Below are 25,246 nucleotides of genomic sequence, written 5' to 3' on the forward strand. Positions count from 1 at the left end.
AGCCTGGCAGTATTTCAGTAAAAGCCTGATTAGGAAACATGAGTTGATCCACGGTAATCCTTCCTCCCTTGACCCTGAATATCTGATTCAAATCATTAATTAATTTCAGTGCCGTTACTGGACAATAATGAATCCTTTCACGACTTAAAAGCAGTATGATATTTGGGTCTGTGCCATTGTGTAGTCTAGTCTGTTCAGGGTAAATATTAAAACAAAAAATACATACTTAAATAGAGTGCTAGAGAGATCTATTTAAATGATAATCTGTCCCTCACAAGAGCTTTCATGAGGTCAGCACTGATTCCAGAGATGAGAACAGGTCTGGGAGCTTGAGCTTGTCAGTGCCCTGATTAACAGATTTTATAAGACAAATTAAGACATTTAAATGGTTCTCAATCTTTTTAACTCAAAGGCCACCCATTTTCCGATATTTCTGGTACTTCTGCTCCAAATGGCCAAACTTTCAACCTTTCCATATACAGAAACTGAGTGGCAATATAAGTAAAATAATTATTCTAGAATTCGTAATTCTAGAAGTTTCAAGGTTTACACTTTTATGACCATATTATTTTATATATGATTTAATATATATATGAATTATATATTATACATTGAATGCATGATATAGAGGAATGTGAACATATATTATCAGATAACTAGTTATCAGTGTGTATTTTTAGTGAATATTTCGGCCACTAATGAGAAAAGCAAAATAGTGGAATATATCAAAATCTTGTACAGAATAGGACAACCTCAGGTGAGATTCATCTTAATGATTCTTACTTATACTATTATAAGTACATATTTAATTTCAGTATTTGTTTGACATGCAACAGTACAATGAGAAAACAGTATGAAAGGCATTTTTTTTTTCATATTTCCATTTTTAATTTCTGCAAGTCTCAAAATCCCAAGAACAACTATTCATACTTTTGATAGGAATACAGCTACACTGCAAAAATATTTTCATGATTTGTTATCACAACATTTTTTCTTAAAATGTTAATTAATGTGGTTCAGATAACACAATATTGTGAGTTTCTGTTGATTAAACCAATCGCCTTCATTGTATTAACTAAATTTTTTAATTTCAATGAACTCAAAATTTGAAGGCAACAAGGTAACTTACTTTTCTAAGTTAAACCAACAATTCTTTTTTCACAGTGTATGACCAACATAAACAGAATTTAAAAAAAAGTCCTTTAGTGGAGACAAATAATTGTATACAAAAAGTATATCTCAAACCAACCTTTATGTGTAAATTCATTCAAGCGGCTCAGAACAGAGGTATTATCAAAATATCAACAAAACTGTACAGGAGGGAAAATACTGTTGTTCTCTGCATCTGAAGGCTTCACTTCCACATTCAAACGACTCAAATGTTTGGCATAGACAAGTCTAATACCAAGTTATTCACATTATTTCATCTTCTCCTAATGTCTTTGCTTTGGTTAAGCAGTGAGTTTAAGGGAGTTCTGCGGAGTGAGCCAGTTGATTTGACCTTTTTCTCAATTTGGAGACTTTAAATCCCTGCAAAATAGAAATTAGATCACATGAAACAATAAGTCTGTGCATATAACTTGTGGTGAACATAGATATGCTAGTGCATTAAGTTAATTTCCAACATACTATGGGTTCATTTTAAGCAAGCAATACAGTAATTTTTAAACATTAGTTAAGTTGAGGTAAAACTGCCCAGCATGTTGGGCAAACATTTAACCCAATTGCTGGGTTTGTCCATTTTCATCCACGTTTGTCCACATAAAGCACCCACTCACCTGGTTCTAATGGTTTACTTCATCTTCTTTCTGTTCCTCTTCTTTCTCATCTGTTGTTTCAGGTTCAGCCTGTGGTTTTCCGTGAGTTTCTGTGACTGGCTCTTCGTGTGTTTCTTCTGTACTGTTAGCCAGCTGTGGTTCCTCACTTTTCTCTTCCTTTAGCTCTTGTTCTGTCTTCTCTTCTTCTTGTTCTGTCTTCTCTTCTTCTTGTTCTGTCTTCTTTTCTTCTTTTTCTGTCTTCTCTTCTTCTTGTTCTGTCTTCTCTTCTGCCTCTTTCTTTTCTGAAGTCACAGTCTCCACTTTTTCCACTGGTTCCGCCTTCTCTGAATCTGTCGATTTGGTTTCCTGCTCAATCTGTTCTTTAGAGGGGAGAGATTCTGTGTCTAGTGACGTCTTCCGTTCTTCAAACACATCTCCTTCGTGCCCATTTGGAGTTGTGTGTTCAAGGGTGTCTGTTTTATCCACATCTTCATCCGCACTAGACTTCCTGTGTCGGCGAGACGGTGGGCGCCGCTTAATGGAATGTCGAGCTCTACCCTGCGCAGATTCAAAAAACACATTTGAATTAAAATACTGCACTGGTTTCATTGGTTTTATCAAGTGTGCGCACACGTCCTGAAAAGTGAAGCCAAAGCATTTCGATCGCCCCCTGGTGGCTGGCTGCAGTATAGGTCATAAACCCGCCCTCTCCATGTAATCGAATGGGACGCGAGCCAAACTAAAAACTCCAATTAGACTTTTTTTTTTCCAAAGAAAGTTTCTGTCATTTTAGTTACTGTAAAAAATTATTTTCATGATTTGTTATCTTTTGTCAAATCAACGTATATATTATTAATGTGGTTCAGATAACATAATATTTTGAGTTTCTATTGATTAAACCAATCACCTTCATTAATTTCAAAGAACTCAATTTTAAGGCAACCAGGTAACTTACTTTTTTAAGTTTAACCAACAATTATTTTTAAAAGTGTAGTTCTTATCATGAAGACATATGTTCAAGTGTTTGGTTTTCCAATAAGTTTGTTTTTAATTATCTATTTGATGCTATAGCTGCGTCTCATTTCGGAGGTTGCATCCTCCGGAGGTCCCATTTGTCGGCCGCGTCCGTCATCGAGGCGGTCTCATTTAAGAAAAGTTACAGTTAGATTGCAAAGTAAGAAAGAAATTACAGTATTTTACACCTCACAAGGAAAAAAACTCATTAAAGTGTTGTGTAACGTCATGATCGACAGCTGTGCTTGTGATTAAGTCTGTGGGAGATCACTATTGTGCAGACTCTGGCTCCAAATAATTGGCAACAACCCCTTCTGGGGTTTTTTTTACTGTCTATGGTTTTAATTCATTGACATATGAAATGATATAAAGCCTCAAACCTTGATGATGCTTTTGAGAACAGCTCCTTCCGAGGGATTCTCAAAGCTGGCAGGAGTTTCCTCCTGTTTGGGCGTGACAGTTATAGGAGGACTAGAGGGGCTGCTGGGAGAGCCGGGGGAGAAGGATGGTACCGGTATCTTCAACACCCCTGGGCTCTTTGGGAAGGGCAGTGGCCCAGTGGGAGAAAGCGCAAGGTTGGCCTGTGTGAAATGAGATGGGAAATTACTTCCGATCTGGCTCTTCAAAAGCAATACTGACCTCTGTCCACTAGAGGGAAACACTGCTACATAAAACACTGATGTATAAGATTAACAACAAACCTGCAGTTTCTCAATAAGGGCAGAGTTTCTGTTCTTCCTGGGTGATGCTGTTTCAGCTCCTTTCTGAATGGATAAAAAAAAGAGTTACATGAATTTAAAAACTTTTCAGGATCAGTACTGATGGTTTATGTTAGGACTGGATATAATGAAATAGCTTTGAAACGCTCCATCATTGTCACAAAACATAATAGTTATAAACAAAAATGTTATATGCATTTAACTAAGGATAATATTTTAATGAATATAAATTAATTAATTCAAATAACTCCTCTCACCTCATCTTGGCCTTGACCAGCATCATTACTAGCAGGAAGCGGGAGCGTGCGTGGGGGTCTCCTTCTCACAGGCTTGTTCTGGAACAAATGAAGAGCTCAGATCCACATGCTTAAACATGTACGACCACACTGCATACCTTACCACCAAAATACTTCCACAGAATTCTAGTTATCAATAATGTAAGTTTACACCTTATTTTACCCTTTAGACAATCTGTTGACTATAAGTAACACTGCACTACATGTCAACTAACTATCATTACAGTATTAGAGTATTAGTAGGTTAGTAGAATAAGTTGACATGTAGTTACAAAGATATTATAGTCAGTAGAATGTCTGTTGGGGACCAACAAAATAAAGCGTTAGCAGATATTAAGCAGACATACAGTCTACTAATACTCTACTAATAAGAGTTAAATAAAAAATATAAATACAAATACAAAAATAAATACATAAATAGAAGTGAATTAATTTTTTTAAAATAGTTCTATATTGTAAAAACTAAATATACATACAAATGAAAAAAAAAAAATTAATTAAAAAAAATCAAAAACTACATAGAAATGAAGAAATAAAATTATTTAAAATATTTAATATTAAAAAAAAAATAAAATAAAATAAAATGCATATTTTAAAATAAAATAAATAAAAACAAATGAAAATAAATTAATTTAAAAAATACATATGAACAATTAAAGAAATAAAATTTTTAAACAAAATAAAAAAGAAATATACAAATATTTTAAACGACTATATCTAAAAAATTAAATAAAAATTAAACATGACTAGATAAAACATTATAGAGAAATAACATGTTTGATGATATACTCAAATGTGGTTGAAACAGGTTCTGTGACAAAAAAAAAATAAAAACAGAAAAAAACACTATTATATATAGTATTTGATAGTTTAGAATGAGGAAATGTTTGAGAAATGTTACCAAATTGAGCAACAGCGCTTTAAAGGGGAAAAAGCAGGAAGATAGCGGTAAAAGCAAGATAACCCATCTGTCATCTGCACAGGCATGCAGCGTTGTATTTCTGCATTGCATAACGATCTATCTTATTAATATCTGTGCTTAAGTACGCCTTGCTTCGGTGTCTGTTTCCTAAGTGATAGAGTGACACTTTGTCAAGCAGTACATTAGGGTTTACAAAACAAGTCTTAACATTAAAGCCTTAAGACATAACAAGACATAAGGAAAAATATCTGGGTGGCACGAATCCAAAAATACATTGTGGAATTGTTCCAAAGAATGAAAGGGAAATTTGTTTCCTTGTCTAAAATACAGGGGACAGAGGAAGAACTAACCTAGAAAATCTCTGAGATTTTCCCCTGTATTTCCATTTAAATGTACAAATAGGGTATCAGGTAACAAGTCTACAAAATCATACAGTCTTGTCTTCAGTACATAAGTACTGTTATGCTAACTTGAAGTATAGAGATCTTAATATAAGTACCTATTCTTTTGCTTTGAATAATTAACCTCACATATTTTAATGTTAATGTCATTTATATTATCATTTGTGGGTTTTGTTTCTTCTGATTTCGTCTTTTGGAAAGATTGATTCGCGTCTTCTCTTATCTTTTTGTCAACACTAAGGGTTAACTGTTTTTTAAGGAAATTTCAAAGTAGGAAAAAGCAGGAAAACTGAAGACAAAATGAAACTAAGCAATAGCAGAAAAAAAATAGATGACTTAAAGTCCAGAAAAAGGGGATGAGACACATTAGGAATTTGAAGTGCGAAAGCTGAGAGGATGTGATCATACAATATGAAACCTCACCACTTCAGCATCTGTAGTATGGGGTATTGGACAATTGAATTTTCCAGCTAGTTCAGCCACAGAGCGCTTTTTAACAACAGTATGCTCCTGAAATGCAAAAATGTTAGTGTATGAATGAGAATGTCCCCTTCGTTTTGATTTATTATCTGTAAAATTGAACCATGTCATTACAATCCATGGCAAAGCACTTCAAAATGAATGTATTTAGTTGTGAAAGCTCCGCCCACTTTTATATCTAAAACAAATTGTCTTAACGTGTAGGAGAACACACAATATTGCAAAGTCCAAAGCAACACCTCCAATTTGAGGATGTTTGTCCAGCTTTTACTTTTCAATTTTCTAGTAAAGATTTCTAATTACACGTTCTGTAATACTGACTTTCACAGAGAAGCCTGAGAAAATTCTTGTTTTTCACCACAGGAAACCACGAGAGTCGTGAGCACTCAGAGCGAAGTGATGAAAAGGGTGTATTTTAAAAGAAATCGTTGAGAAAGAGCTTTCTGAGCTATGCAACTATCCTCAGGGGGGGACACAGGCTCGGTCGGGTATGACTTCAGCCCTGTGTTATCATCCCCGTCTTAGGCTCTTCTATCCACAGGCTTCCATCTACGACCATTAGCACTCTCACTATCAGTGAAGGGAAACTAGCTTGCCTTGTCGAGAGTGATAGCAGAATATGTGGTATTTTTGGTGTGAGGCAATGTCTATGGACTCAGACAACTGTTTGCCATCAAGGCGTTCAGTCACTGAGCTTTGTGGGAACCCACCATAAGCTGCATGCAGTCTATACCTTACAGGATGTTGGTTATACAATGATGTGGCAACTTAGGCTGAGCTGATACATATAAGAAAAGTCAAAAACAGGAAGGGTGCTTAAGCAGGCCAAGAGCTTAAAATCAGAAGTGTCATTTCCATTTGAACTATTTTTGAGTTTGAGTTGAATGCAACTTTTATACCACACTCACAACGGTGTTGTTTTAATATATTTCTCTTAATATGCAAGTATATCAGGTTGGGATTTGAACCAGAATCTTTACTACTATACTAAAACATGTCAAACTTATACAAAGAAAATATATTTGGAAATGTAGTGATTCTTTTTGGAAATGTAGTGATTCTTTTTGAAGAAAGTAGCAATTCTTTTTTGGGAAAAGTACACTCTAAAAAATGCTGGGTTAAAAACAACCCAAGTTGGGTTGAAAATGGACAAACCCAGCAATTGGGTTGTTTTAACCCAGAGGTAGGGTTAAATGTTTGCCCAACCTGCTGGGTAGTTTTATTTAACTCAACTATTGTTTAAAAATTACTGTATTGCTTAATTAAAATTAACCCAAAGTATGTTGGAAATGAACATTTATTAATGTTCAATGAATAATTATTAAACAATAAACATTTATTAAATTGCTTATTAATAAATTTATATTAATAAACTATTAAACTATTAAATTTATATTAATAAAATATTAAAGCTTATTAATAAACATTCACCTTTTGTCTATTATTGTTGCCTCTAATTGCATATGGTTTTTAATTTCCCAACTATTTTGGGTTCATTTTAAGCTAGCCATATAGCAATTTTTAAACAATAGTTGGTTTAAATAAAACTACCCAGCAGGTTGGGCAAACATTTAACCCAACCGCTGGGTTTGTCCATTTTCAACCCAACTTGGGTTGTTTTTAACCCACCATTTTTTAGAGTGTAGCGATTCTCTTTTTGAAAATATAGTGATTCTTTTTGGAAATGTAGCGATTCTTTTTTAAGAAAGTAGCGATTCTAATTTGGGAAAGTAGTGAATCTTTTTGAAAAATGTAGCGATTCTTTTTTAAGAAAGTAGCGATTCTTATTTGGGAAAGTAGTGAATCTTTTTGAAAAATGTAGCGATTCTTTTTGGAAATGTAGCAATTCTTTTTTAAGAAAGTAGCGATTCTTATTTGGGAAAGTAGTGAATCTTTCTGAAAAATGTAGCGATTCTTTTTGAGTAAAGTAGTGATTCTTTTTGGAAATGTAGTGATTCTTTTTGGAAACGTAGCGATTCTTTTTAAGAAAGTAGTGATTCTTTTTTGGGAAGAGTAGCGATTCTTTTTGGAAATGTAGTGATTCTTTTTGGAAATGTAACAATTCTTTTTTAAGAAAGTAGTAATTCTTATTTGGGAAAGTAGTGAATCTTTTTGAAAAATGTAGCGATTCTTTTTGAGGAAAGTAGCGATTATTTTTGGAAATGTAGTGATTCTTTTTGGAAATGTAACAATTCTTTTTTAAGAAAGTAGTCATTCTTATTTGGGAAAGTAGTGAATCTTTTTGAAAAATGTAGCGATTCTTTTTGAGGAAAGTAGCGATTCTTTTCGAAAAATATAACAATTCTTTTTGATTATAAAATAATACACAGCTGTCAAAATCTGTGAACCTGGACTCGAACCTAGGATTCTTTGTATGCAACTGCACCAGAGGTCAGCACACTGTCCACAAAGTCATCGGGAAGTGTGAGAATGAGCCAATCAGATAAATATTAGAAACTCATGGGGACAGAATTCGACGGCAAATATAATCCCCCCCCAGCATCTGTTTAAATGTTCAATTGTTGCCTTTTTAGAATCTCATGGGGGTCGAAGCTGAACCAGAATCTTTACTATTATACTAAAACATGTCAAACTTATACAAAGAAAAACTTTTATGATATTTTTATGATATATATTTTGCACTGAACGTACCAAACAACCCCCCCCCCCAAAAAAAAAAAAAACATGCTATCTTGTTAATTTAAATGCACTTGTTGTATGTGTGTGCATTCATATGTATTTTTACTAGCTAAGAACTCACAAAGAGCTTACAAAATTTGAGTCGAAACAGCCCTAGGAATTCCTCCGTTGCACACAAACAAAGATCTGCTGCAAGGAGACACAGTTTTAACGCCTGTACCGAACTGTAATGGGCAACAACGCGACTATGACGAGAGGAACCAGGTATGCTTGAACATTCTGTCTTTTTAGGGTCACATCTTGTGACATCATGTCCTGTTTTGGTTCGTTTAGATGTCTTTGATCCGTGTTGGGTTTATATTTCAGTTGAGTTTTTTTGGATTGAGATCCCCTGAAAAAGTGGAGCTTAGTTTGCTTGTTTGGTGCATACCAGGTTTGGTTTGGTAAGAACACCAGGGTTCGTTTTAATCGAACTAAACCTGCCAAGTGTAAACACACCCTAAGTGAGCCTGGTAGCCCTTATAAAATCAAAATAGGTACATGACGCCCCTGCTTAAAATGGCCGAATAAGACACCTGGCAACTTGAGGCGTTTAGAAGGGCCTCTTTTCCCCAATCTCTTTCTGCCTGTGCTTCTCTCAGTCATGCCTGTGTCTGCTGCCCATGTGTTCCAGCTCCACTAGATCCAGTCCTCTTTAAGATAAAAGCATTCCATCTCATCATGACATCATTTGCCCTATTTAGTGCCCAAGATGGAGAGAAAAAAAAGCTTATTCTGTGAAAATTCTTGTTGCTATTTTAAATCTAGGCATGTTTAGGATTCACTGATGTATCAGTGCATCCCTCAAACTTTGATATAGTTTTTTTCCCCCAGCATTCTGTTGCAGGAAAACTAAATATTACTTGTAAGTAAAACAGATACAAGCATTTATTTTGCCACGCAGTTCACTGCAGAACCCAGCCTGAGAAAGTGTTCTCCAGTGTGACCCCCAAGAAACATTCACTGAAATTCTTAGTGTCACTGACAAATTAACAATTTTATGCTAACTGCCAAAAACAACATGGCAAGATGATGAGGACCTGCCCCAGAGACCGAACCGCTCTCAGAGAGAAGCTCCCATGCCTGAAATGCACCGTAAGAGCATGCATGCTATTTTAAACAACAAACTGATAAAACACTGATTTCTTGATCCAGCTCCCCTCTACAATCACTTATTCGAAGATTCAGCAAGTAAAAGTGATATTACAGTAGATATTATGCAAATACATACATAATCTGCCATTGTTAGCATGTATTTCTGCTCTACTCTGTGGGAATATTTTAGAGAGGAAGAACTTAAAACATGAAAATAAATCACAAATGGTGTGGTCTTTACTTTTGAACAGCTTAATGCATGCGGCGTGCATCTTACATGTTATGTACAGGGCGTTGAGCTTATTACTACTCATTTAAGGCAGGGTGCGGGCAGCTTTTTCCCTTGAGACCCAGTGGGTGGTGAGATTTACAGCATATGTGTGTCTGAATCTGTGCCCCACAGCTGTGCCACATTTAACACACACACCTGCAAAGACGACCCCTGAACATGTCATCACTGTTGCAATCGTCACTCATAGTTTCTCCAACACATTTTCTACCTTAATAAACATTGTGTAAGCAACAAAAACCTTCCTTTACAACAGTTGGCAGTAGTCAAATGACACACAGCAAGTAAACAATGCAACAAACAGCACAAATGTAATCAATTCAGCCTATGTTTATCTCTGAAACAGAGGCATGCTCGTGATGACACGCTCGTTTTTACCATACTGCAGTGCTGAAGCAGGAATCAGCTCATTAAACATGAGGCCATCATGAGTGTGGGAGCAATTATGTGTAAAAAAACATCTAAGTAAAAGGGACTCTGGGGTATTTTGTCTGCGTTTCCTCTTCAACTGTTTCAGCCACACTGTGAAAGGGAGTAAAAAAAATTGGATGAGAAAATAAGAGCATTCTCTCTCTCCATTGACAGGCGATGCAACTACCACTTAAGCCCCAGAAAGAAAATAAAGACATCGTAAAAGTAATCCATGTGACTCCAGTGGTTTCTGAAGCCTCAATTTTATGAAGCAAAAACAAAAAAAACAAAACATAATTTACCACTTTATTTACAAAATATTAATCTCCAACGCGCATTCTCGTGAACACATGAGAGTTTTGGAACGACGTGAGGGTAATTAATGACATGAATTTTTTTCATTTTTGGGTGACCTAACCCTTTAAAAATCCCCAAACATTTAAACATTAGTGAGCCTATGATGTAACCTGGTTTTTATAAATACTATACTAATATAACCACACATACATTTGATTATTATAAGTATTGTTTTGCATCTATGTGGTGTTTCATCTGCCTTTGACCCGGAAACTATGGTCTGAAACATTAACTTCATTAGACTTAAAAACCCCAAAAGCAAACTCAAACACCCTCCACATTTTAAAAGTCTACCAGTACACACAACGCTGATTGTAACCCAGGCAGTGGAAAACAGAATCTTATTAGTGTCTCACAAAGAATCTGTTGTATGTCAGAGTTGAAGAACATGAGGAAGCAGCGATGATTCAATTTACACTGAAACATGTTCCCTATTGAGAGAGGATCCACAGGAAGGAAAAGACAAGAGCCTTTCTATCTTAGGCCCAAAACATGCTCTACAGAATGCCATGATCACAGATGTTTTACCTGCATAAACTGCTTTTCAAAACATGTCAGAATGCAAGAAAGAACTATCCCTTTCATAAAACAAAGTAAAAATAAATAAAATACAAATTGCAAAAATCTATGATGTCGAAATATTTACAATTTATTTTATTTTCATTACCACTTTTAAATGGCAGTAGAACATAGAAATAGAAAATCCTCAATAGAAAAAGATCCTCCAGCTGGGGATGGCTGGGTCATGCTAACTAGCCTACCTTGACCTCTTTGGTTAAAGTTAAGCTAAAATGTCTATATTTGTACAACTAGCTCCCTGAGTAATAACACTTTAAATGTCACTGACATTTGAGGATTATTACCGCCACAGTAATGCATTTTATGTATAAAAAAACAACAACACACATTTATGTGTAGAGTAGCTATGTTTAAGGCCTAAAGGCCTGTTCACACCGGGACGAATATCGCGCGCGATTTTCGCCGGTTTTTAACGCGGCGCGTCAAACCAACAACACGTTTTTTTCACAAAAAACGAACCCGAGGCGTTTTTTAAAAAATGACGCTTTTACGCCTCGCGTTTTTCGCGTCGGTGTGCACACTCACATGGTTTTTTAAAAAACGCCTCGGGTTCGTTTTTTTGGTTTGACGCGCCGCGTTAAAAACTGGCCGACCAATGAGATTGGTGCTTTTGTTCACGTGCCTGGAGCTGCTGAAGTTACAGTAAAACACGACTTGGTGGCGCTCAAGCACAAAACGGTCTTGCCGAGCACACAAGACGACGAAGAGAAAGTAAGTAGACGAGGAAGACCCCTACAAACTATCCCTGCGTCTCAAACAGCTCCCTAGCTTCCTAGTAGGGATGGGTAAATGAAGCCTCATGAAGCACTGAGGCTTTCCCCTGACTGTTTCGGGAAAAGATTCAAAGCTTCAAGAGTGTCGGGAACAGCGCCATCTGGTGCTTATTTAAAACATAGCAGCCAGAAGCTTTTGGAAGAAGCTCTGTCAGATGACGTAACCACCACACGCTCCACAGTTTCAATGTTGTGTACAAATAAAATCCTTACACGTGTGTGTTTCATTTGTCCATTAAATAAATTAATTTACCCTTTAAAGTGTGACAATAAAATATAATATGACCTTACATGATTTAATATGATGTAATGTACTATTTATCTCTACACGCAGTCACTAGTGAAAAAGGACATTGTGTGATAGGATCATCTGTTTTTAAATGTGCTTATGACACTTTGATAGTGCTTGTGTAACTGTAGGAAAGGCAGAAAGGGGATAAAATTGACTGAGCCAGACTGAGCCAACGAGGACTCGTTAAGTAAGATCTGGGGTTCGAACCTTCTGACACGCAAAGCGAAACGCGCACGTGATTGGATAGAAAGTGAGGCTTCATTTGTCATCGATCACGTGACCAATACACACCCCGATACGGGGCTTCGCTAGAAATTGTGTCGCATGCGCGATACGCACATCGAAGCCTCAGTGTCATACGTAACATCACTACTTCCTAGGTCGTGTATCAGTAACGTTATACCATTTACCGGTAAATGAATGTGGCCGACTCCCTGATCAGTGCCCTGACTAGTGAATTAGGGAGCTGATTGAGACGCACGCTATGGGTGCTCTGCCAGTTCTTGGCTAGATGTGTATTATTTCTGTATTTTTTCTGTTTTTTTTTTCTTTTACATTCAAGAAATATAGTTGAGAATGTCTATTTCATAAATGTTTATTTGCACTACTGTTTCTGACTACCATCTCTCACATATGCCATTTAATATCTGCATTTTTATCTTCTTTAACTTTACTAATATCATATGTTTATTTGCACTACTGTTTCTGACTACCATCTCTCATATATATATGCCATTTAATATCTGCATTTGTATCTTCTTTAACTTTATTAATATCATAAATATGTTTATTTGCACTACCATTAAGCACAAGGGCCACATACTGTCAGGGAGTGAATTTGCACGTTCACTCTGTGCATCGCCAGTGAAAATTGCTTGGGTGTGAACACAAAAAACGTCTCGAAAAACGCTGGCGATAAACGCGTGCGATATTCGTCCCGGTGTGTACAGGCCTTAAGTCACCATTTCTTTACAAAATGCAACAGAGATCAAGAACGATCGCTTTCTTCTAGAGTGATCTCTAGCCAAAAGTTCCCCAGTACTATGACTTCATGTTCTGGCTCAGAATAGCTGGAGTGGAAGGTGTGTTGGAAAAGTCGAGCTTTCGCGAAACACTCTGGTGTGAGTCAGTGAGTTATGATGATGGGCTCCACCTCACACCCATATCCCATCAGGGTCCAGGTCTTGAATCAATCACACAGTGTTCCAGGAATATGTAATGACTCCATCTACAGCGGCACCAACATCCACATCCTGTGACAGGACAACCTGCCTCCACTTGCTGACATCTATAAGGTATGCTTAGCTGGAATGGCCATTACAGTGACACCACTATGAACCAAACAACACTTTTATGAAACATGCAATTGAAAAGAAATGGTCATCGTGTCCTTACGACAGCTGCACGGAGCATTTACATCATTTGCTAATACTCCAAATGAAGTCATGTCCCTGAATTTTGAAGGGTGGCTGGGACAAGTTCACACCCATCTGCTTTCACAGTCCCCAAGCACAAAGTTCAGTAAGTTCTTTATGAGGTAATGAATGATCATTTTCCTTAAAGGATTAGTTCACTTTAAAATGAAAATTAGCCCAAGCTTTACTCACACTAAAGCCATACTAGGTGTATATGACTTTCTTCTTTCTGATGAACACAATCGGAGTTATATTAATAAATATCCTGACGCATCCAAGCTTTATAATGGCTCCGGGGGTGGGGGGTTAATAAAGGCCTTCTGAAGTGAAGCGATGCGTTTGTGTAAGAAAAATATCAATTTTTAACAAGTTATAAAGTAAAATATCTAGCTTCTGCCAGACCGCCTTCTGTATTCAACTTTTGAACTGCAAGATTCTAACGCAACGGCCTACGCCTTCCGCTTTAAATAATGCGACGTCAGTTACGCTTTCTTCGTAAGTTGAATACGGAAGGCAATCCGGCAGAAGCTAGATATTTTAGATACTTTATAACTTGTTTAATATGAATATTTTTCTTACACAAATGCATCACTTCACTTCAGAAGGCCTTTATTAACCCCCCGGAGCCGTGTGGAGTACATTTATGATGGATAGATGTACTTTCTTGAGCTTCATTTCCCGTTCACTGCCATTATAAAGCTTGGATGCATCAGGATATTTATTAATATAACTCAGATTGAGTTCATCAGAAAGAAGAAAGTCATATACACCTGGCTTGAGGGTGAGTAAAGCTTGGGGTAATTTTCATTTTAAAGTGAACTAATCCTTTAACACTCTTCAGTACAAATAACAAACAAAATATACAAGTCTTTTGAGGAGGACGCTTGTTGTAGTCAGTTAATGTCATGTTGCAATAACATTTCCTTTCTCCAAATCTCTGTGTCATCTACTATGAGTAAACCGTATGGTTGCGTACAGCTCAGATAAGAGAGGGCCGTCGCCCTAACAGCTGCCGAGGTGGGACTGACACTGGCCCGCATGCTCACATAGCTGACATTCAGGAGATAATCAACTTAAATATTTAGAAGTCCACGCGGTACAGTGCTCTGACAGTCAATATGACAGAGAAATGAAATCAATCTAGACTTCACAACTCCTAGCAGCCGTTAGCCGAGAATCATTCTTTGATGGCAGGAATTAAATCATCTTTAAATGTGGCTTAGATCAGATTGTATTCACAGAGAATGGTTTCTCTGGCTTAAAGTATGCAAAAGTTTACTACCATAATAAAACAAGATGAGAAGCCTATTTATTTTGTAATATATTACTTTTTTCACACATTATCTCAATGTTTGTGCAATTTGCCACTGCATATCTGAGTAAACACACAGTTCTCCTGACCACAAAATCTTCTCCCAAACCAGACAATAAAACCACATGTAATTTTGTGTGTTATAGTTCTCAAGAGGCACCAGCAGCACATTAAATTTAGTTTTAATAATTATGCTATAATATTGTCTCCATGATCTGCTAACATGATAAAGCACCAATTACAGCATGCTATATTGATGAATTACATTTAACCCAATAAGTCGGAGATGTTTCCAGTTGAAGACTCATTTGCATGAACATAAAAGTTGCAAAAGAACTGTATATAGGCACCTTTTCGCATGAAGATGAATTAAGTATCAATATCCAAATATTTTGATTAAAATTTAACAGTGTATCTTAGAAATATAATAAATAAAGGCCTTCTGAAGTGAAGTGTAAGAAAAATATCCATATTTAACAAGTTATGAAGTAAAATATCCAGTTTCTGGCAGACTGCCTTCCATATTCAAGTTACGAAGAAAGCGTAAACTGGCGTTGTGTCAGTTACACTTTTTCTGTAAGTTGAATAGGGAAGGCGTAGGACGTAGCGTAAGCTTCTTGAACTGCAAGAGTTTTACATTTTCTTTGTACGTTGAATACGGAAGGCAGTCTGGCAGAAGCTAGATATTTTACTTCATAACTTGTTAAATATAGTTTTTTTTTTTTTTTTTTTTTTTTTACACAAACGCATCGCTTCACTTCAGAAGGCCTTTATTTACCCCCTGGAGTCATGTGGTGTACATGTTTATGATGGATGGATGTGGATGGAAGCGCTTTCTTCACTCACTGCCATTATAAAGATTGGGCGTGTCAGGATATTTATTAATACAACTCCGATTGTGTTCATCAGAAAGAAGAAAGTCATATACACCTAGGATGGCTTGAGGGTGAGTAAAGCTTGGGCTAATTTTGGAAAGTAGCTAAAGCCTGCTCAAAAAGCTAAATGTTGCTAGATGACGTAATGCGGCAACTGTCTGCAATTTACATCAGTTTTCTATCCTAATTCTTTCTCAAATACTGTGTATTTTAATAAAATATATAGCCAAATGTCCAATGAACTGCTCTCATTTACATACTTTGTCAGACAACAAGGAGTGTAACTGTTGAAAAGTTGCTAAATTGGACACAGCAAGTGTTGGTTAGACCCTTCAGCCACTTTCAATTAATCACAAACTACATGTGAAATCAGTGGTCAAAAAACCCTCCAATCTGCATGCACAAGCATATATGTGCAGACAAACACAAGCACGTGGGTCCACCATCCAAACCCGCCATTTTAATCTGTCATACGGATGAGGTTACACCACTTCCTGTGTCAGTTAGCTTGCTGCCATTCCAGCCATACTTTCTAACTTGAGACATGTAAAGGAGGCAGTGTCAAGGCAATAGGATTCATTGGTCAAAACACAATTCATAAAGTCACTGAGACCCACACATCAATAAAACTGATACTGATGAGCATCTGCAGCCTTTGCAAACAATTATGTAATTATGATTGATCAAGGTTTGGGGTGACAAATCTGAATGACATAGCCACAGCTATGCTGTATTATTCATCTTTCACCCACTGACTCTAAACACACATATAACTCAGACAAATACATGCTGAGAGTATGTGGAATGTAAACCATTTATTATCTCTAAACCAAGACAGCATGCTTTGAGATTACAGAAATTTTAAAGCATAATTAATTTGTCTGTAGTTGAAACATTATGCATTTAAAATAAAAACTGCACTAAGCAATAACTTATTTTTAACCCTAACATACTGAGTTAAATTTAAAAAACTACATAATGTAATATATAAATGTGTACAGTGGGTTTAAAACGTAAAGTTTTATGATTCAATATAATACATATGGTAGTTGATGCAGATTTAGTGCTTGCTGTCATTAAAGCAAATGAACAAACCAATATTAAGGCATTTTATATGCATTGCTAATATTTTAAATATTTACTCACATTTTTTTTTAGATCATTTGTAATGAAAATGTATTTAATTCTAAAAATGCAAAACACAAGCTTTGAAGAACCCCACTGTATAATCAAGACGGAATACTGCATAATGTAGTTATATCTATGACATCTATGTGGTATATAAATATATAAAATGATGCTTTGACGTCTTGAATCATCTCTTTGCATCTCATGGAATGAAATGCAACAGAACAAGTTTTTGTTTACTCTGCAGTAGACAACGTGTGATGAGCAAGGAAATAAAGTTCGAAGAAAAAACAATCGCAGCAACAAACTGTGTGAAATGAAAGCACAGTAAATTATTTCATACCTCCATCTTCCAGCGCTGTTGGCGTATTCTCAACTTATTGTCGCTGTTTTTGGTTTGACACTTGCTGAAGTAACGCGCGCTCTCTCTCCTCACATGAGCGCAAAGTGTGCACGCGCTCTCTCAGAAGTCAAGAGGGTGGTCTTTAGTTATATTTAGGTCTGACTCTTACAACATTTCCATGCTCAAAAGATTGAGCCATGCGCAGCTAGAAGACCTGTTGCAGAGAACTGGCCTGTAGTTTCTTATTTTTTCCCAGATTACAGAAACTACTTATGAAATATCTGTGCTGTAAGTGATGCCGTTAATACCAAGGTGCAGTTGTTCTTGTTTTGCAAAACGTTTTACACATAAAAACCAACACTTGATAAATATGATTTAAAAAACGATGTTTATGTATTGAAGACTCCAGACATCAATCTTATAGAAAAAGCTGTTTTATTTTACAGTGAGCAGGTCGCCCCCTCATGGGCGCAGCCATATTTGTTTCAGTGTTTAATATTCACATGATATTACAGTTTCTTAAATCAATGTTTAATTGGACTGAACAAATGTTTCAGAATATAAAAGTATTAGCCCTTTTAAAATCTCAGAAGACCCTTTTGACTAAAAACCAAGTGCCAATATATACAGTTTGCGTATATAATTGCAAAAATATCTAGTAGCTACACCAAAATGCTATCTGTAGCTAACAGGACTTTGAGGCACTGTGAAGACGTTTCTTATGCAGGTTGCATGTAACATAATGGGAGGGGTTTCATTATGAGAACATTAGTTCAGTGACAATATTTCCATTTATGGATGAAATGAAAGAGGAAGCAGTATTTTTTTTGACTGACTAAACTCTATGCTGATATATAAACAAAACAATCATTATGGAAACGGTTTCCATGCCACTTTTTATACAGGCCTATATTGCCTCTCTAAGGATTGCATCTTTAATTTTTTTTTTTTTTTTACTGCAATCTACATAGATTTCTAATGAACTCACTGTGAACATGATAACATGAACTGTGCATGTGCAGATGTGAAAAAGATATCAACTGACATCCCACCACACAGCTTCCTCGTGTGAATTCGATGACAAAAAGTGCTATCTACCACATAACTTTAAAAAGTGTGTCAGTAGCCTATGTAATCCTAAAAAGAGAAACGTGCGCAGTTTTAATGTGGCGACAACATGGAGAGCAGCGAGAAGCAGGTGTGTGCAGGAAGCCACATATTTGCTTGTAGCCTACTTAGGCTTCCTGATCACACAGACTTTAACATGGGACTGTGCAGATACGTGCCAAAGATGTACAGAGAGATATGAAACCTCAGTAAAGGACCAACACAATTTTAAGACTTTGAAAATAAATATTGAAAACATAAAATATGCTATAGTATGCACACTCCATATGGGTGTAACAGCTGCTGCCTAAATATTAGCGTGATTAACATTCAACACCATAATACTGAGGCGGCGTTCACGCTATCCGTGAAGTGCACTAAAAAAGTTGAGTCATTCATTTTCAGAAAGCTGTTTTTTTTTTTTTTTTTTTTTTATAGCAACAGCGAGGCTGGCAAGGCTAAAAAATTGAGCAAAGTTCAACTTAACGAAAATGAGCAGCGATGCAAAGAAAACAACTTTAAATAAATACATTTTCAAATAAAATGAAGGAATCTGGTTCAATACAAGTTAAGCTCAATCGACATCATTGGTGACATGTTGATTATCAGTGTTGGGGAAAGTTACTTTTAAATGTAATGCATTACTCCCTAAAAAGTAACTGCGTTACTTTGTGAAAAGAAATGCGTTACATTACTTTTGTGTTACTTTTTCTCACCTGGGCTGGGCTTGCTTGTTTGTTTTTTCTATTTTTAAAAAAAGTTCTATTTTTGGCAAATGTAAAGGCCCTTTCACACGAAAAGTGAAATGAATAAGCCTGGAAATGCATGTTTATGCCTGTACAGTAGAGGACGCAGCTCAAACAAACCTTTCAGCTGTGCTGCCATTCTGGATTAAAGAAAATAGGATACAGGAGAAGGAGGTTTAACACTTATTTCTAAAGTAAATCTAAAGTAATTTTTGCTTATTAGTATGCTTGAATTAGATCATTGAAGGTCAGCAGCAAAGACATTGGTTAATAAAGTGAGATTAAAAACAAAGTATTTGTGTATTTTAATATAGTTAATTATATTTCTATATTATTGCATTTCACAGTTCTTATTAATTTTGAGAAATACTGAACGTTTTCGTGCAAGTGAGATGAGTAAATATTCACATTTACTTTGTATGCAGAAAAGCCGCACGCCAACCGTAGCTTCAAATTAGGCAATATGGAGCCCAGTTATTTCATAACATCTCACAGAAACATTTCACACTTAATATTAAACAATATTACTGATCTGCATGCATTGACACCATTGTATTAGAACTGAACTGAGCTGGACGATAACTTCACTGTTTTCTCCAGATCTGAGATAAATGAACTAAATTAATAATTAATGATTTTTGCAATGGAAATGAGTCAATACTGAACTTGAGCTGGACAAAGACACAATTTTCTTCTAAATCTGCTATACAGCCAAAATTATGTTTCCTGCTATCACTGTAAAGCTGCTTTGAAACAATCTGCATTGTAAAAAGCATTATATAAATAAAGGTGACTTGAATTTAGTCTAGAACTACAATAACCATCATGTTTACACAGCGCACGCAACACCTCTGCACTTTCTCTAAACATGGGGACAGGAGAGCTGTCAGTCCATAAATGTGAAAAAGTAACTTAGATATTTTGTTGTAAACTGAAAAAGTAAAACATTACTTTACTAGTTACTTGAAAAAGTAATTTGATTATGTAACTCAAGTTACTTGTAATGCATTACCCCCAACACTGTTGATTATCACCCCAAATTTTTTTTTTATTATGGTTATGGTAAGGACAGTTAAGGTACGTTCAAGTTCTCCTCGAAATTCGTATTTGCGAGCAGACAAGTCGTAATTACAGAGCAATTGCTTTTTACATGACTTGAATGTACCATAGTAGTAGAAGTACATGGGGCCAATTTTTGGAGAATTTAAAGCTTTAAATTTTATAAAGCACTTTTATTCTTGTTAAAACCTATTTGAGCTGTCAGGTTGTTCCTGTAACTTTTATGGTCAATTTCTTGACCATAAATACAAGTCTTATCAATTCAATTCTTATCAAGTCTTATCAATTCAATTTATCTTTACGCAGAAAAGGTTAATAAGTATTTTTTACACACACTAAAATCATGTTCACATGCATGTTGTTTACATCCTGTGACTATACTACCAGAACAGTGAGAAACCTATTTTTTAACATTATAGTTAAATTAGCCTAATTAACTTCCATTGCCTCATTATAACCCAGAAGATTTGTCCCAAAGAAATGTCAAAATGTCAAATGAAGTCAAAATGAATTGATGTGGTAATCAAATTTAACTTGCAATGAACCCAGAATATTCCTATAAACACCGTCAGTTTAAATGCCCATAAAGGCCTGTCAGTCAAAACATGACCTTTTATACATCTATTTATGAAGTACCCAAAAGAATGAGGTACTTCTGGTCTCTTCTTTGTTATCTGTTTAGCCTCGTTTCATTTACTTCTGCAATATTTGTAACTCTTCCTGCTCTGGGTTTCTCCCTGCAGCAAAGGCGCTATTTTTTCTTCCTCCTGTCCATTTAGAGAAGAAAGATCTGGAATTTTCCCCAACGAAGAAGAAAAGAATAGGGTCCAGACAACTGTTAGCCGTGCACAAACAATGCGCTACGACGGCAGCCCTACGGACTACCAAAATAAAGTCACATGAGTCTCCGTATCCATTCATCTTGACTTGCTTCTCAGCTGATAAGAAGATCGTCCGCACTATGTGATAAGGTAAAAAGCACACCAGAAAGATCCCAAGGCTGATGATGACCAGAGCGCATGCCTTCTTCCTGCAAGGTCTGGTCCTACCGAGCGCAGGACTAGGTCTCAAAAGATTCTTTGCGACAAAAACAGAGCAGAAAAGGATGACCACCAAGGGCACTACAAAGCCCACTGGAAACGTAACGTTGTTGATAAGGAGCAACTGGTCCACGCTGTTCACTGCCAAATCCAAGCATCGAGAACTGTTCTTATCATCACTTTTCTTAGAGAACAACAGCGGACTGCAGGCTAAACCCATCAAGACCCAAATGAGCCCACACAAGATACCCGTGACGTAGTGGGTCTGTATGCGTATGTACAGGTACGGCCGCGCCAGTGCCAGGTAACGCAAGACATTCAGGGCAACTAGGAAATACACAGAGCTGTACATATTGAGATAAAACACGTACAAGATGAGTCGACAGGCGACTTGACCAAACAGCCATTGAGAGTTCAGCACATAGTAAGTGATCCTGAAGGGCAAAGAGCACACCAGCATCAGGTCTGACACCAACAGGTTCACCATTAACAGGCTGACTGGAGTTAAACTCTTCTGGGTCCTCCATTGGCTGAAGAAGACGCAGATAGATAAAGAGTGACCGGCAAGTCCCAGGACAAAAATGAATATGTACGCTGCAGGGTACACTAGGCGTTTGAAGTTATCGGTGTTATTGGAGATTAAACAGGAGACGTTTTCCCTGAAATCTGGAGAAGACGCATTCATGTCCTTCCCTGGAGAAAGATGACAAGGTTTGGATAAAAATTTAGTGACTTAAAACAAACAACAAAAACTATGTTTTTAAAGGAATATATCAACCAAAAAAAAAAAAAACAACAAAAAAAAACCCTCATGTCATTCCAAAAGGATCATATTTTGAAGAACTCTTTTGGTCCATACATTGAAAGTCAAAAACAACATTGGACCTCAATGACTGCAAGCAAGCCATTTTTGAGTGAACTATCCCTTTGGGAAGCTATGTATTACCTTGGCTTAGTATGATACTGTACACTCCAAAAATAAAGGTTATTTATTGGCATCTATGGTTCCAAGACATCCATGGAAACTTTCCATTGCATTCCATTCTTTATAGTGGAAAAAGGTTCTTCAGATTTTTCAAATATCCTTCACTAAGAAAAACCGTTCACTCAACGGTTAAGGAATCCAAAATGCTATTTTTACTGCATCACCACAAAAACTCCCTTCTGGAACCTTTATTTCTAAGAGTGCAAGTGCTTTGTATTCTTACTGTTAGTTTTACTGTATGTAGCATTTGCAATGCACATTTTCATTTTCTTCTATTTTCAAAAGCTGTATGACAAAACAGGCTCCATTAAATACCCAGTTAGTAACAAGCCTTTTAAAAAGAAATCCTAATATCAAATTACTTGTCAAACTTCGATATAGTAGTTTTAAACAGCAACAATTGTGATTTAAAGCAAGTTAAAGACACCCGTTTATTGCACAACTTTAAAAGCAAGACTTTACCTTTTCTGCAGTGTGAAGTGGTGAAATCAGGTCTTTCAAAAGCGCTCAGTTTCGTCACTAGCCAAGCCAGCACAGCATTGTCAGCTACTGGAGGAGGTATGAGGTACAAAACACAGTAGGCGGAGGATGTCCCAAGAACAACCTCCCCATCATCACTTTAATCAGTTCAAATGGACGGATTCATTTCCTTCTCTAAGAACAACAACAACCATACTATAACAGCACTTGTTCCATGCATTGTTTAGTACGGAAGTTCTTTCAAATTCTTTAGTTTCAAAGTGTTTTGAATAATATGTCTCGATATACACGAAAGGTATCTATGAAAAGGTCCAAAGTCCTAAGCTTATCCCTATTTGTAAAGTGACAAGGGCAATTTAGATGCAAAGCACTAAAACACTGGTTATTGTGCTTTGCACGCGTCAGCTTTAAACCACAACAGCTTATGAAGATGTGCATTTTTACCACCACCTTTATTCAGTTCCACTGGTACTATGTAATTTGAGCCACCCAATTGTGCTGCCCTAAATTTTCTCTTTGATCACAAGCACTTCTGATGAAGATGTACTGATAACCTTTTAAAAGAAGCCACTGCTGACAAAGCAGAGCCTTTGTGAATGAGCGTCTGTGACGACAGCGGTACATTAAAACCCATAAATTATGTGCTGGGGAAATTTAAATGAACTGCATTGAACGTACAAACATGTTCCAGTATTTGTGTCACGATCATACTGAAGAATTAAAACGAGTGACGCACCTATGAAATAAATTATTGGGAAGCAAGGGATGCAAAAATGATTTGAGAGTAAAAATAAAGTCTCTGCAAAGACATGATTCTCTGAACTTCAAACAAACAACACTAGCAAGACATTTATGAGCTTACCACTTCCTGACAAGCAGCATTCCAGTAGGGAATAAATCTGCCGACACTTGCCTAAACAGAGTTTGATTGATCATTTTAGCACCATGTGCTATGGCTACAGTCTCAGTTTGTGGCAACAAGAGACAGGCAAAGGTGCCACTGTCTTCTTTGAAAAAAAACAAACAAACAAACAAAAAAAACCCAGGACACTTAATTTTTCTTTAACAAGCAAGTCAGATGTTAAAACTTTTGAAGCATTACATAATTTTTCAAAAATAACATTTGAGGTTTAACATAATTTTTTGAATATTACTAACAAAAGCTGTAGTCTTACAATTCAACAGCAAAGGAAGAACATGAAAAGGTCAAACAGAGGACCGCACACACGCACATCCACTCACACAACAAATCACATCCTAAAAACCCAGTAATGTTTAAACAGCAACAAATTTAATTAAATTCATTAACTTATATCACTCAAAATAGGGAGTCCTCAAAGATATGCTTTGAGAGAGGCCACAAGCAGGGTTCACATCTGCAAAAGATGTGATGTCTTTACCTAAAACATGATTAAAGGAAACGCTGTTGTAAAATTTGATCTTAAACCCTATGTAAACCACCCTTTCCTGTACAGCAATGAGGAACAACAGGCAGCTCTAGAATTAATGAGGGGAATAAAAAAAACAACCAGAAAACAAAACAAAGCAATAAATTATCATCATGACACTAAACTCGCCATGTTTGTAGATGAATTGAGAGGTATGCTTCATGTTATTTCCTCTATCACAAATTCAACTACAAAATAAAGAATAAAACCTCCTTCATTGACACTCGCATGCTTAAAACAAACTAAAATTAAATAACTCAGGAAAAGGACCTGTGCTACTTTAGGAAATGCAGTGCATTACTTAATTACTAAAACAAGTAAAGAAGTCTAAAATGTAGTAACTTAAAACACCCAGGGACATCAGCCTTTCCTGTTTATGGTGGAGTGGTTTTCCTCAGGCAGTACAGAGAGGATTTATTCAGGGCTCTAGATGCTCTTTAACGGACTCCTCCTTCAGTTTCTGTTCCTGCATACGAGTACGTGTCGAGTCTGAAGAGACGAGAACAAACGTTTTAGCAACAATAGCATTTCACGTGATGTTAAATTATATTCAATGACTTGCAAATTTTGACTACGGTACTTTGCTAGGATTCGGAATCTAGTTAGGCTGTATAGAAAATAAGTTTTATTTGAATATTTAGCTAGGAAATATGAGATGCTTGTAATTCTTAATTGTGACCCTGGAGATCTGGACCACAAAACCAGTCATAAGGGTCAGTTTTTTGAAATTGAGATTTATACACCATCTGACAGCTGATAAATAAGCTTTCCATTGATGTATGGTTTGTTAGGATAGGACAATATTTGGCTGAGATACAACTATTTGAAAATCAGGAATCTGAAGCTGCAAAAAAAAAAAAAAAAAAAAAAAAAAAAAAAAAATCTAAATATTGAGGAAATCGCCTTTAAAGTTGTCCAAATGAAGTCCTTAGCAATGCATATCCACTCACAAAAATACATTTTTGATATATTTACAGTAGGAAATTCACAAAATATCTTCATGGAACATGATCATTACTTAACATCCTAATGATTTTTGGCATAAAAGAAAAATTTATAATTTTGACCCATACAATGTATTGTTGGTTATTGCTACAAATATACCTGTGCGATTTATGACTGGTTTTGTGGTCCATAGTCAATTATTATTATTAAGAGAAACACTACAATTCAAAAGTTTTGGGGTCGGTAAGATTTTTTAATGTCTCTTATTCTCACCAAGACTGAATTTATTTGAACAAAAC

The 25,246-nt window shown here is 36.2% G+C and overlaps 3 protein-coding genes across 4 annotated transcripts in view; all 3 read right to left on the reverse strand.

The window, feature by feature from the left end:
• Window positions 1-863: 863 nt before the first annotated feature.
• On the reverse strand, window positions 864-17,292 carry dub (duboraya). Of its 2 annotated transcripts, XM_048167495.1 has the most exons (7): window positions 17,138-17,291; window positions 5,533-5,619; window positions 3,748-3,825; window positions 3,473-3,535; window positions 3,152-3,352; window positions 1,779-2,315; window positions 864-1,530 (listed from the first exon to the last, which is right to left on the reverse strand). In XM_048167495.1, exons 1-6 carry the CDS (start codon window positions 17,141-17,143, stop codon window positions 1,785-1,787), a joined length of 966 nt encoding a protein of 321 aa, XP_048023452.1. In that variant the 5' UTR covers window positions 17,144-17,291; the 3' UTR covers window positions 864-1,530; window positions 1,779-1,784. The 2 variants fall into 2 exon arrangements, with proteins under 2 accessions (XP_048023452.1, XP_048023453.1); XM_048167496.1 differs by lacking the exon at window positions 5,533-5,619 and having other exon boundaries at window positions 17,138-17,292.
• A 2,629-nt stretch (window positions 17,293-19,921) lies between these two features.
• Window positions 19,922-23,619, reverse strand: cysltr2a (cysteinyl leukotriene receptor 2a). The gene is made up of 2 exons (XM_048167494.1): window positions 22,537-23,619; window positions 19,922-21,782 (listed from the first exon to the last, which is right to left on the reverse strand). Exon 2 carries the CDS (start codon window positions 21,772-21,774, stop codon window positions 20,743-20,745), a length of 1,032 nt encoding a protein of 343 aa, XP_048023451.1. The 5' UTR covers window positions 21,775-21,782; window positions 22,537-23,619; the 3' UTR covers window positions 19,922-20,742.
• Window positions 23,620-23,823: 204 nt separating this feature from the next.
• rb1 (retinoblastoma 1) overlaps window positions 23,824-25,246 on the reverse strand; it is a 41,323-nt gene continuing 39,900 nt past the window's right edge. Inside the window, exon 27 of the mRNA XM_048167442.1 lies at window positions 23,824-24,491. Coding sequence (XP_048023399.1) covers window positions 24,421-24,491 — 71 coding nt within the window. The 3' untranslated portion in view covers window positions 23,824-24,420. The remainder of the gene's footprint in view (window positions 24,492-25,246) is intronic.

The sequence above is a fragment of the Megalobrama amblycephala genome, linkage group LG18, assembly GCF_018812025.1.
Source record: "Megalobrama amblycephala isolate DHTTF-2021 linkage group LG18, ASM1881202v1, whole genome shotgun sequence".
Taxonomy (NCBI): domain Eukaryota; kingdom Metazoa; phylum Chordata; class Actinopteri; order Cypriniformes; family Xenocyprididae; genus Megalobrama; species Megalobrama amblycephala.

Bases quoted from the DNA above. Each gene is read 5' to 3' on its own strand.
- dub (XM_048167495.1), bottom strand. The intron at 3,826-5,532 runs GTGAGGTTTCAT...CATTTGTTCCAG, and splicing joins ATACTACAGATGCTGAAGTG to AACAAGCCTGTGAGAAGGAG. The intron at 3,353-3,472 runs GTTTGTTGTTAA...CATTTCACACAG, and splicing joins CCCTTATTGAGAAACTGCAG to GCCAACCTTGCGCTTTCTCC.
- cysltr2a (XM_048167494.1), bottom strand. From the start codon at position 21,774: ATGAATGCGTCTTCTCCAGATTTCAGGGAAAACGTCTCCTGTTTAATC.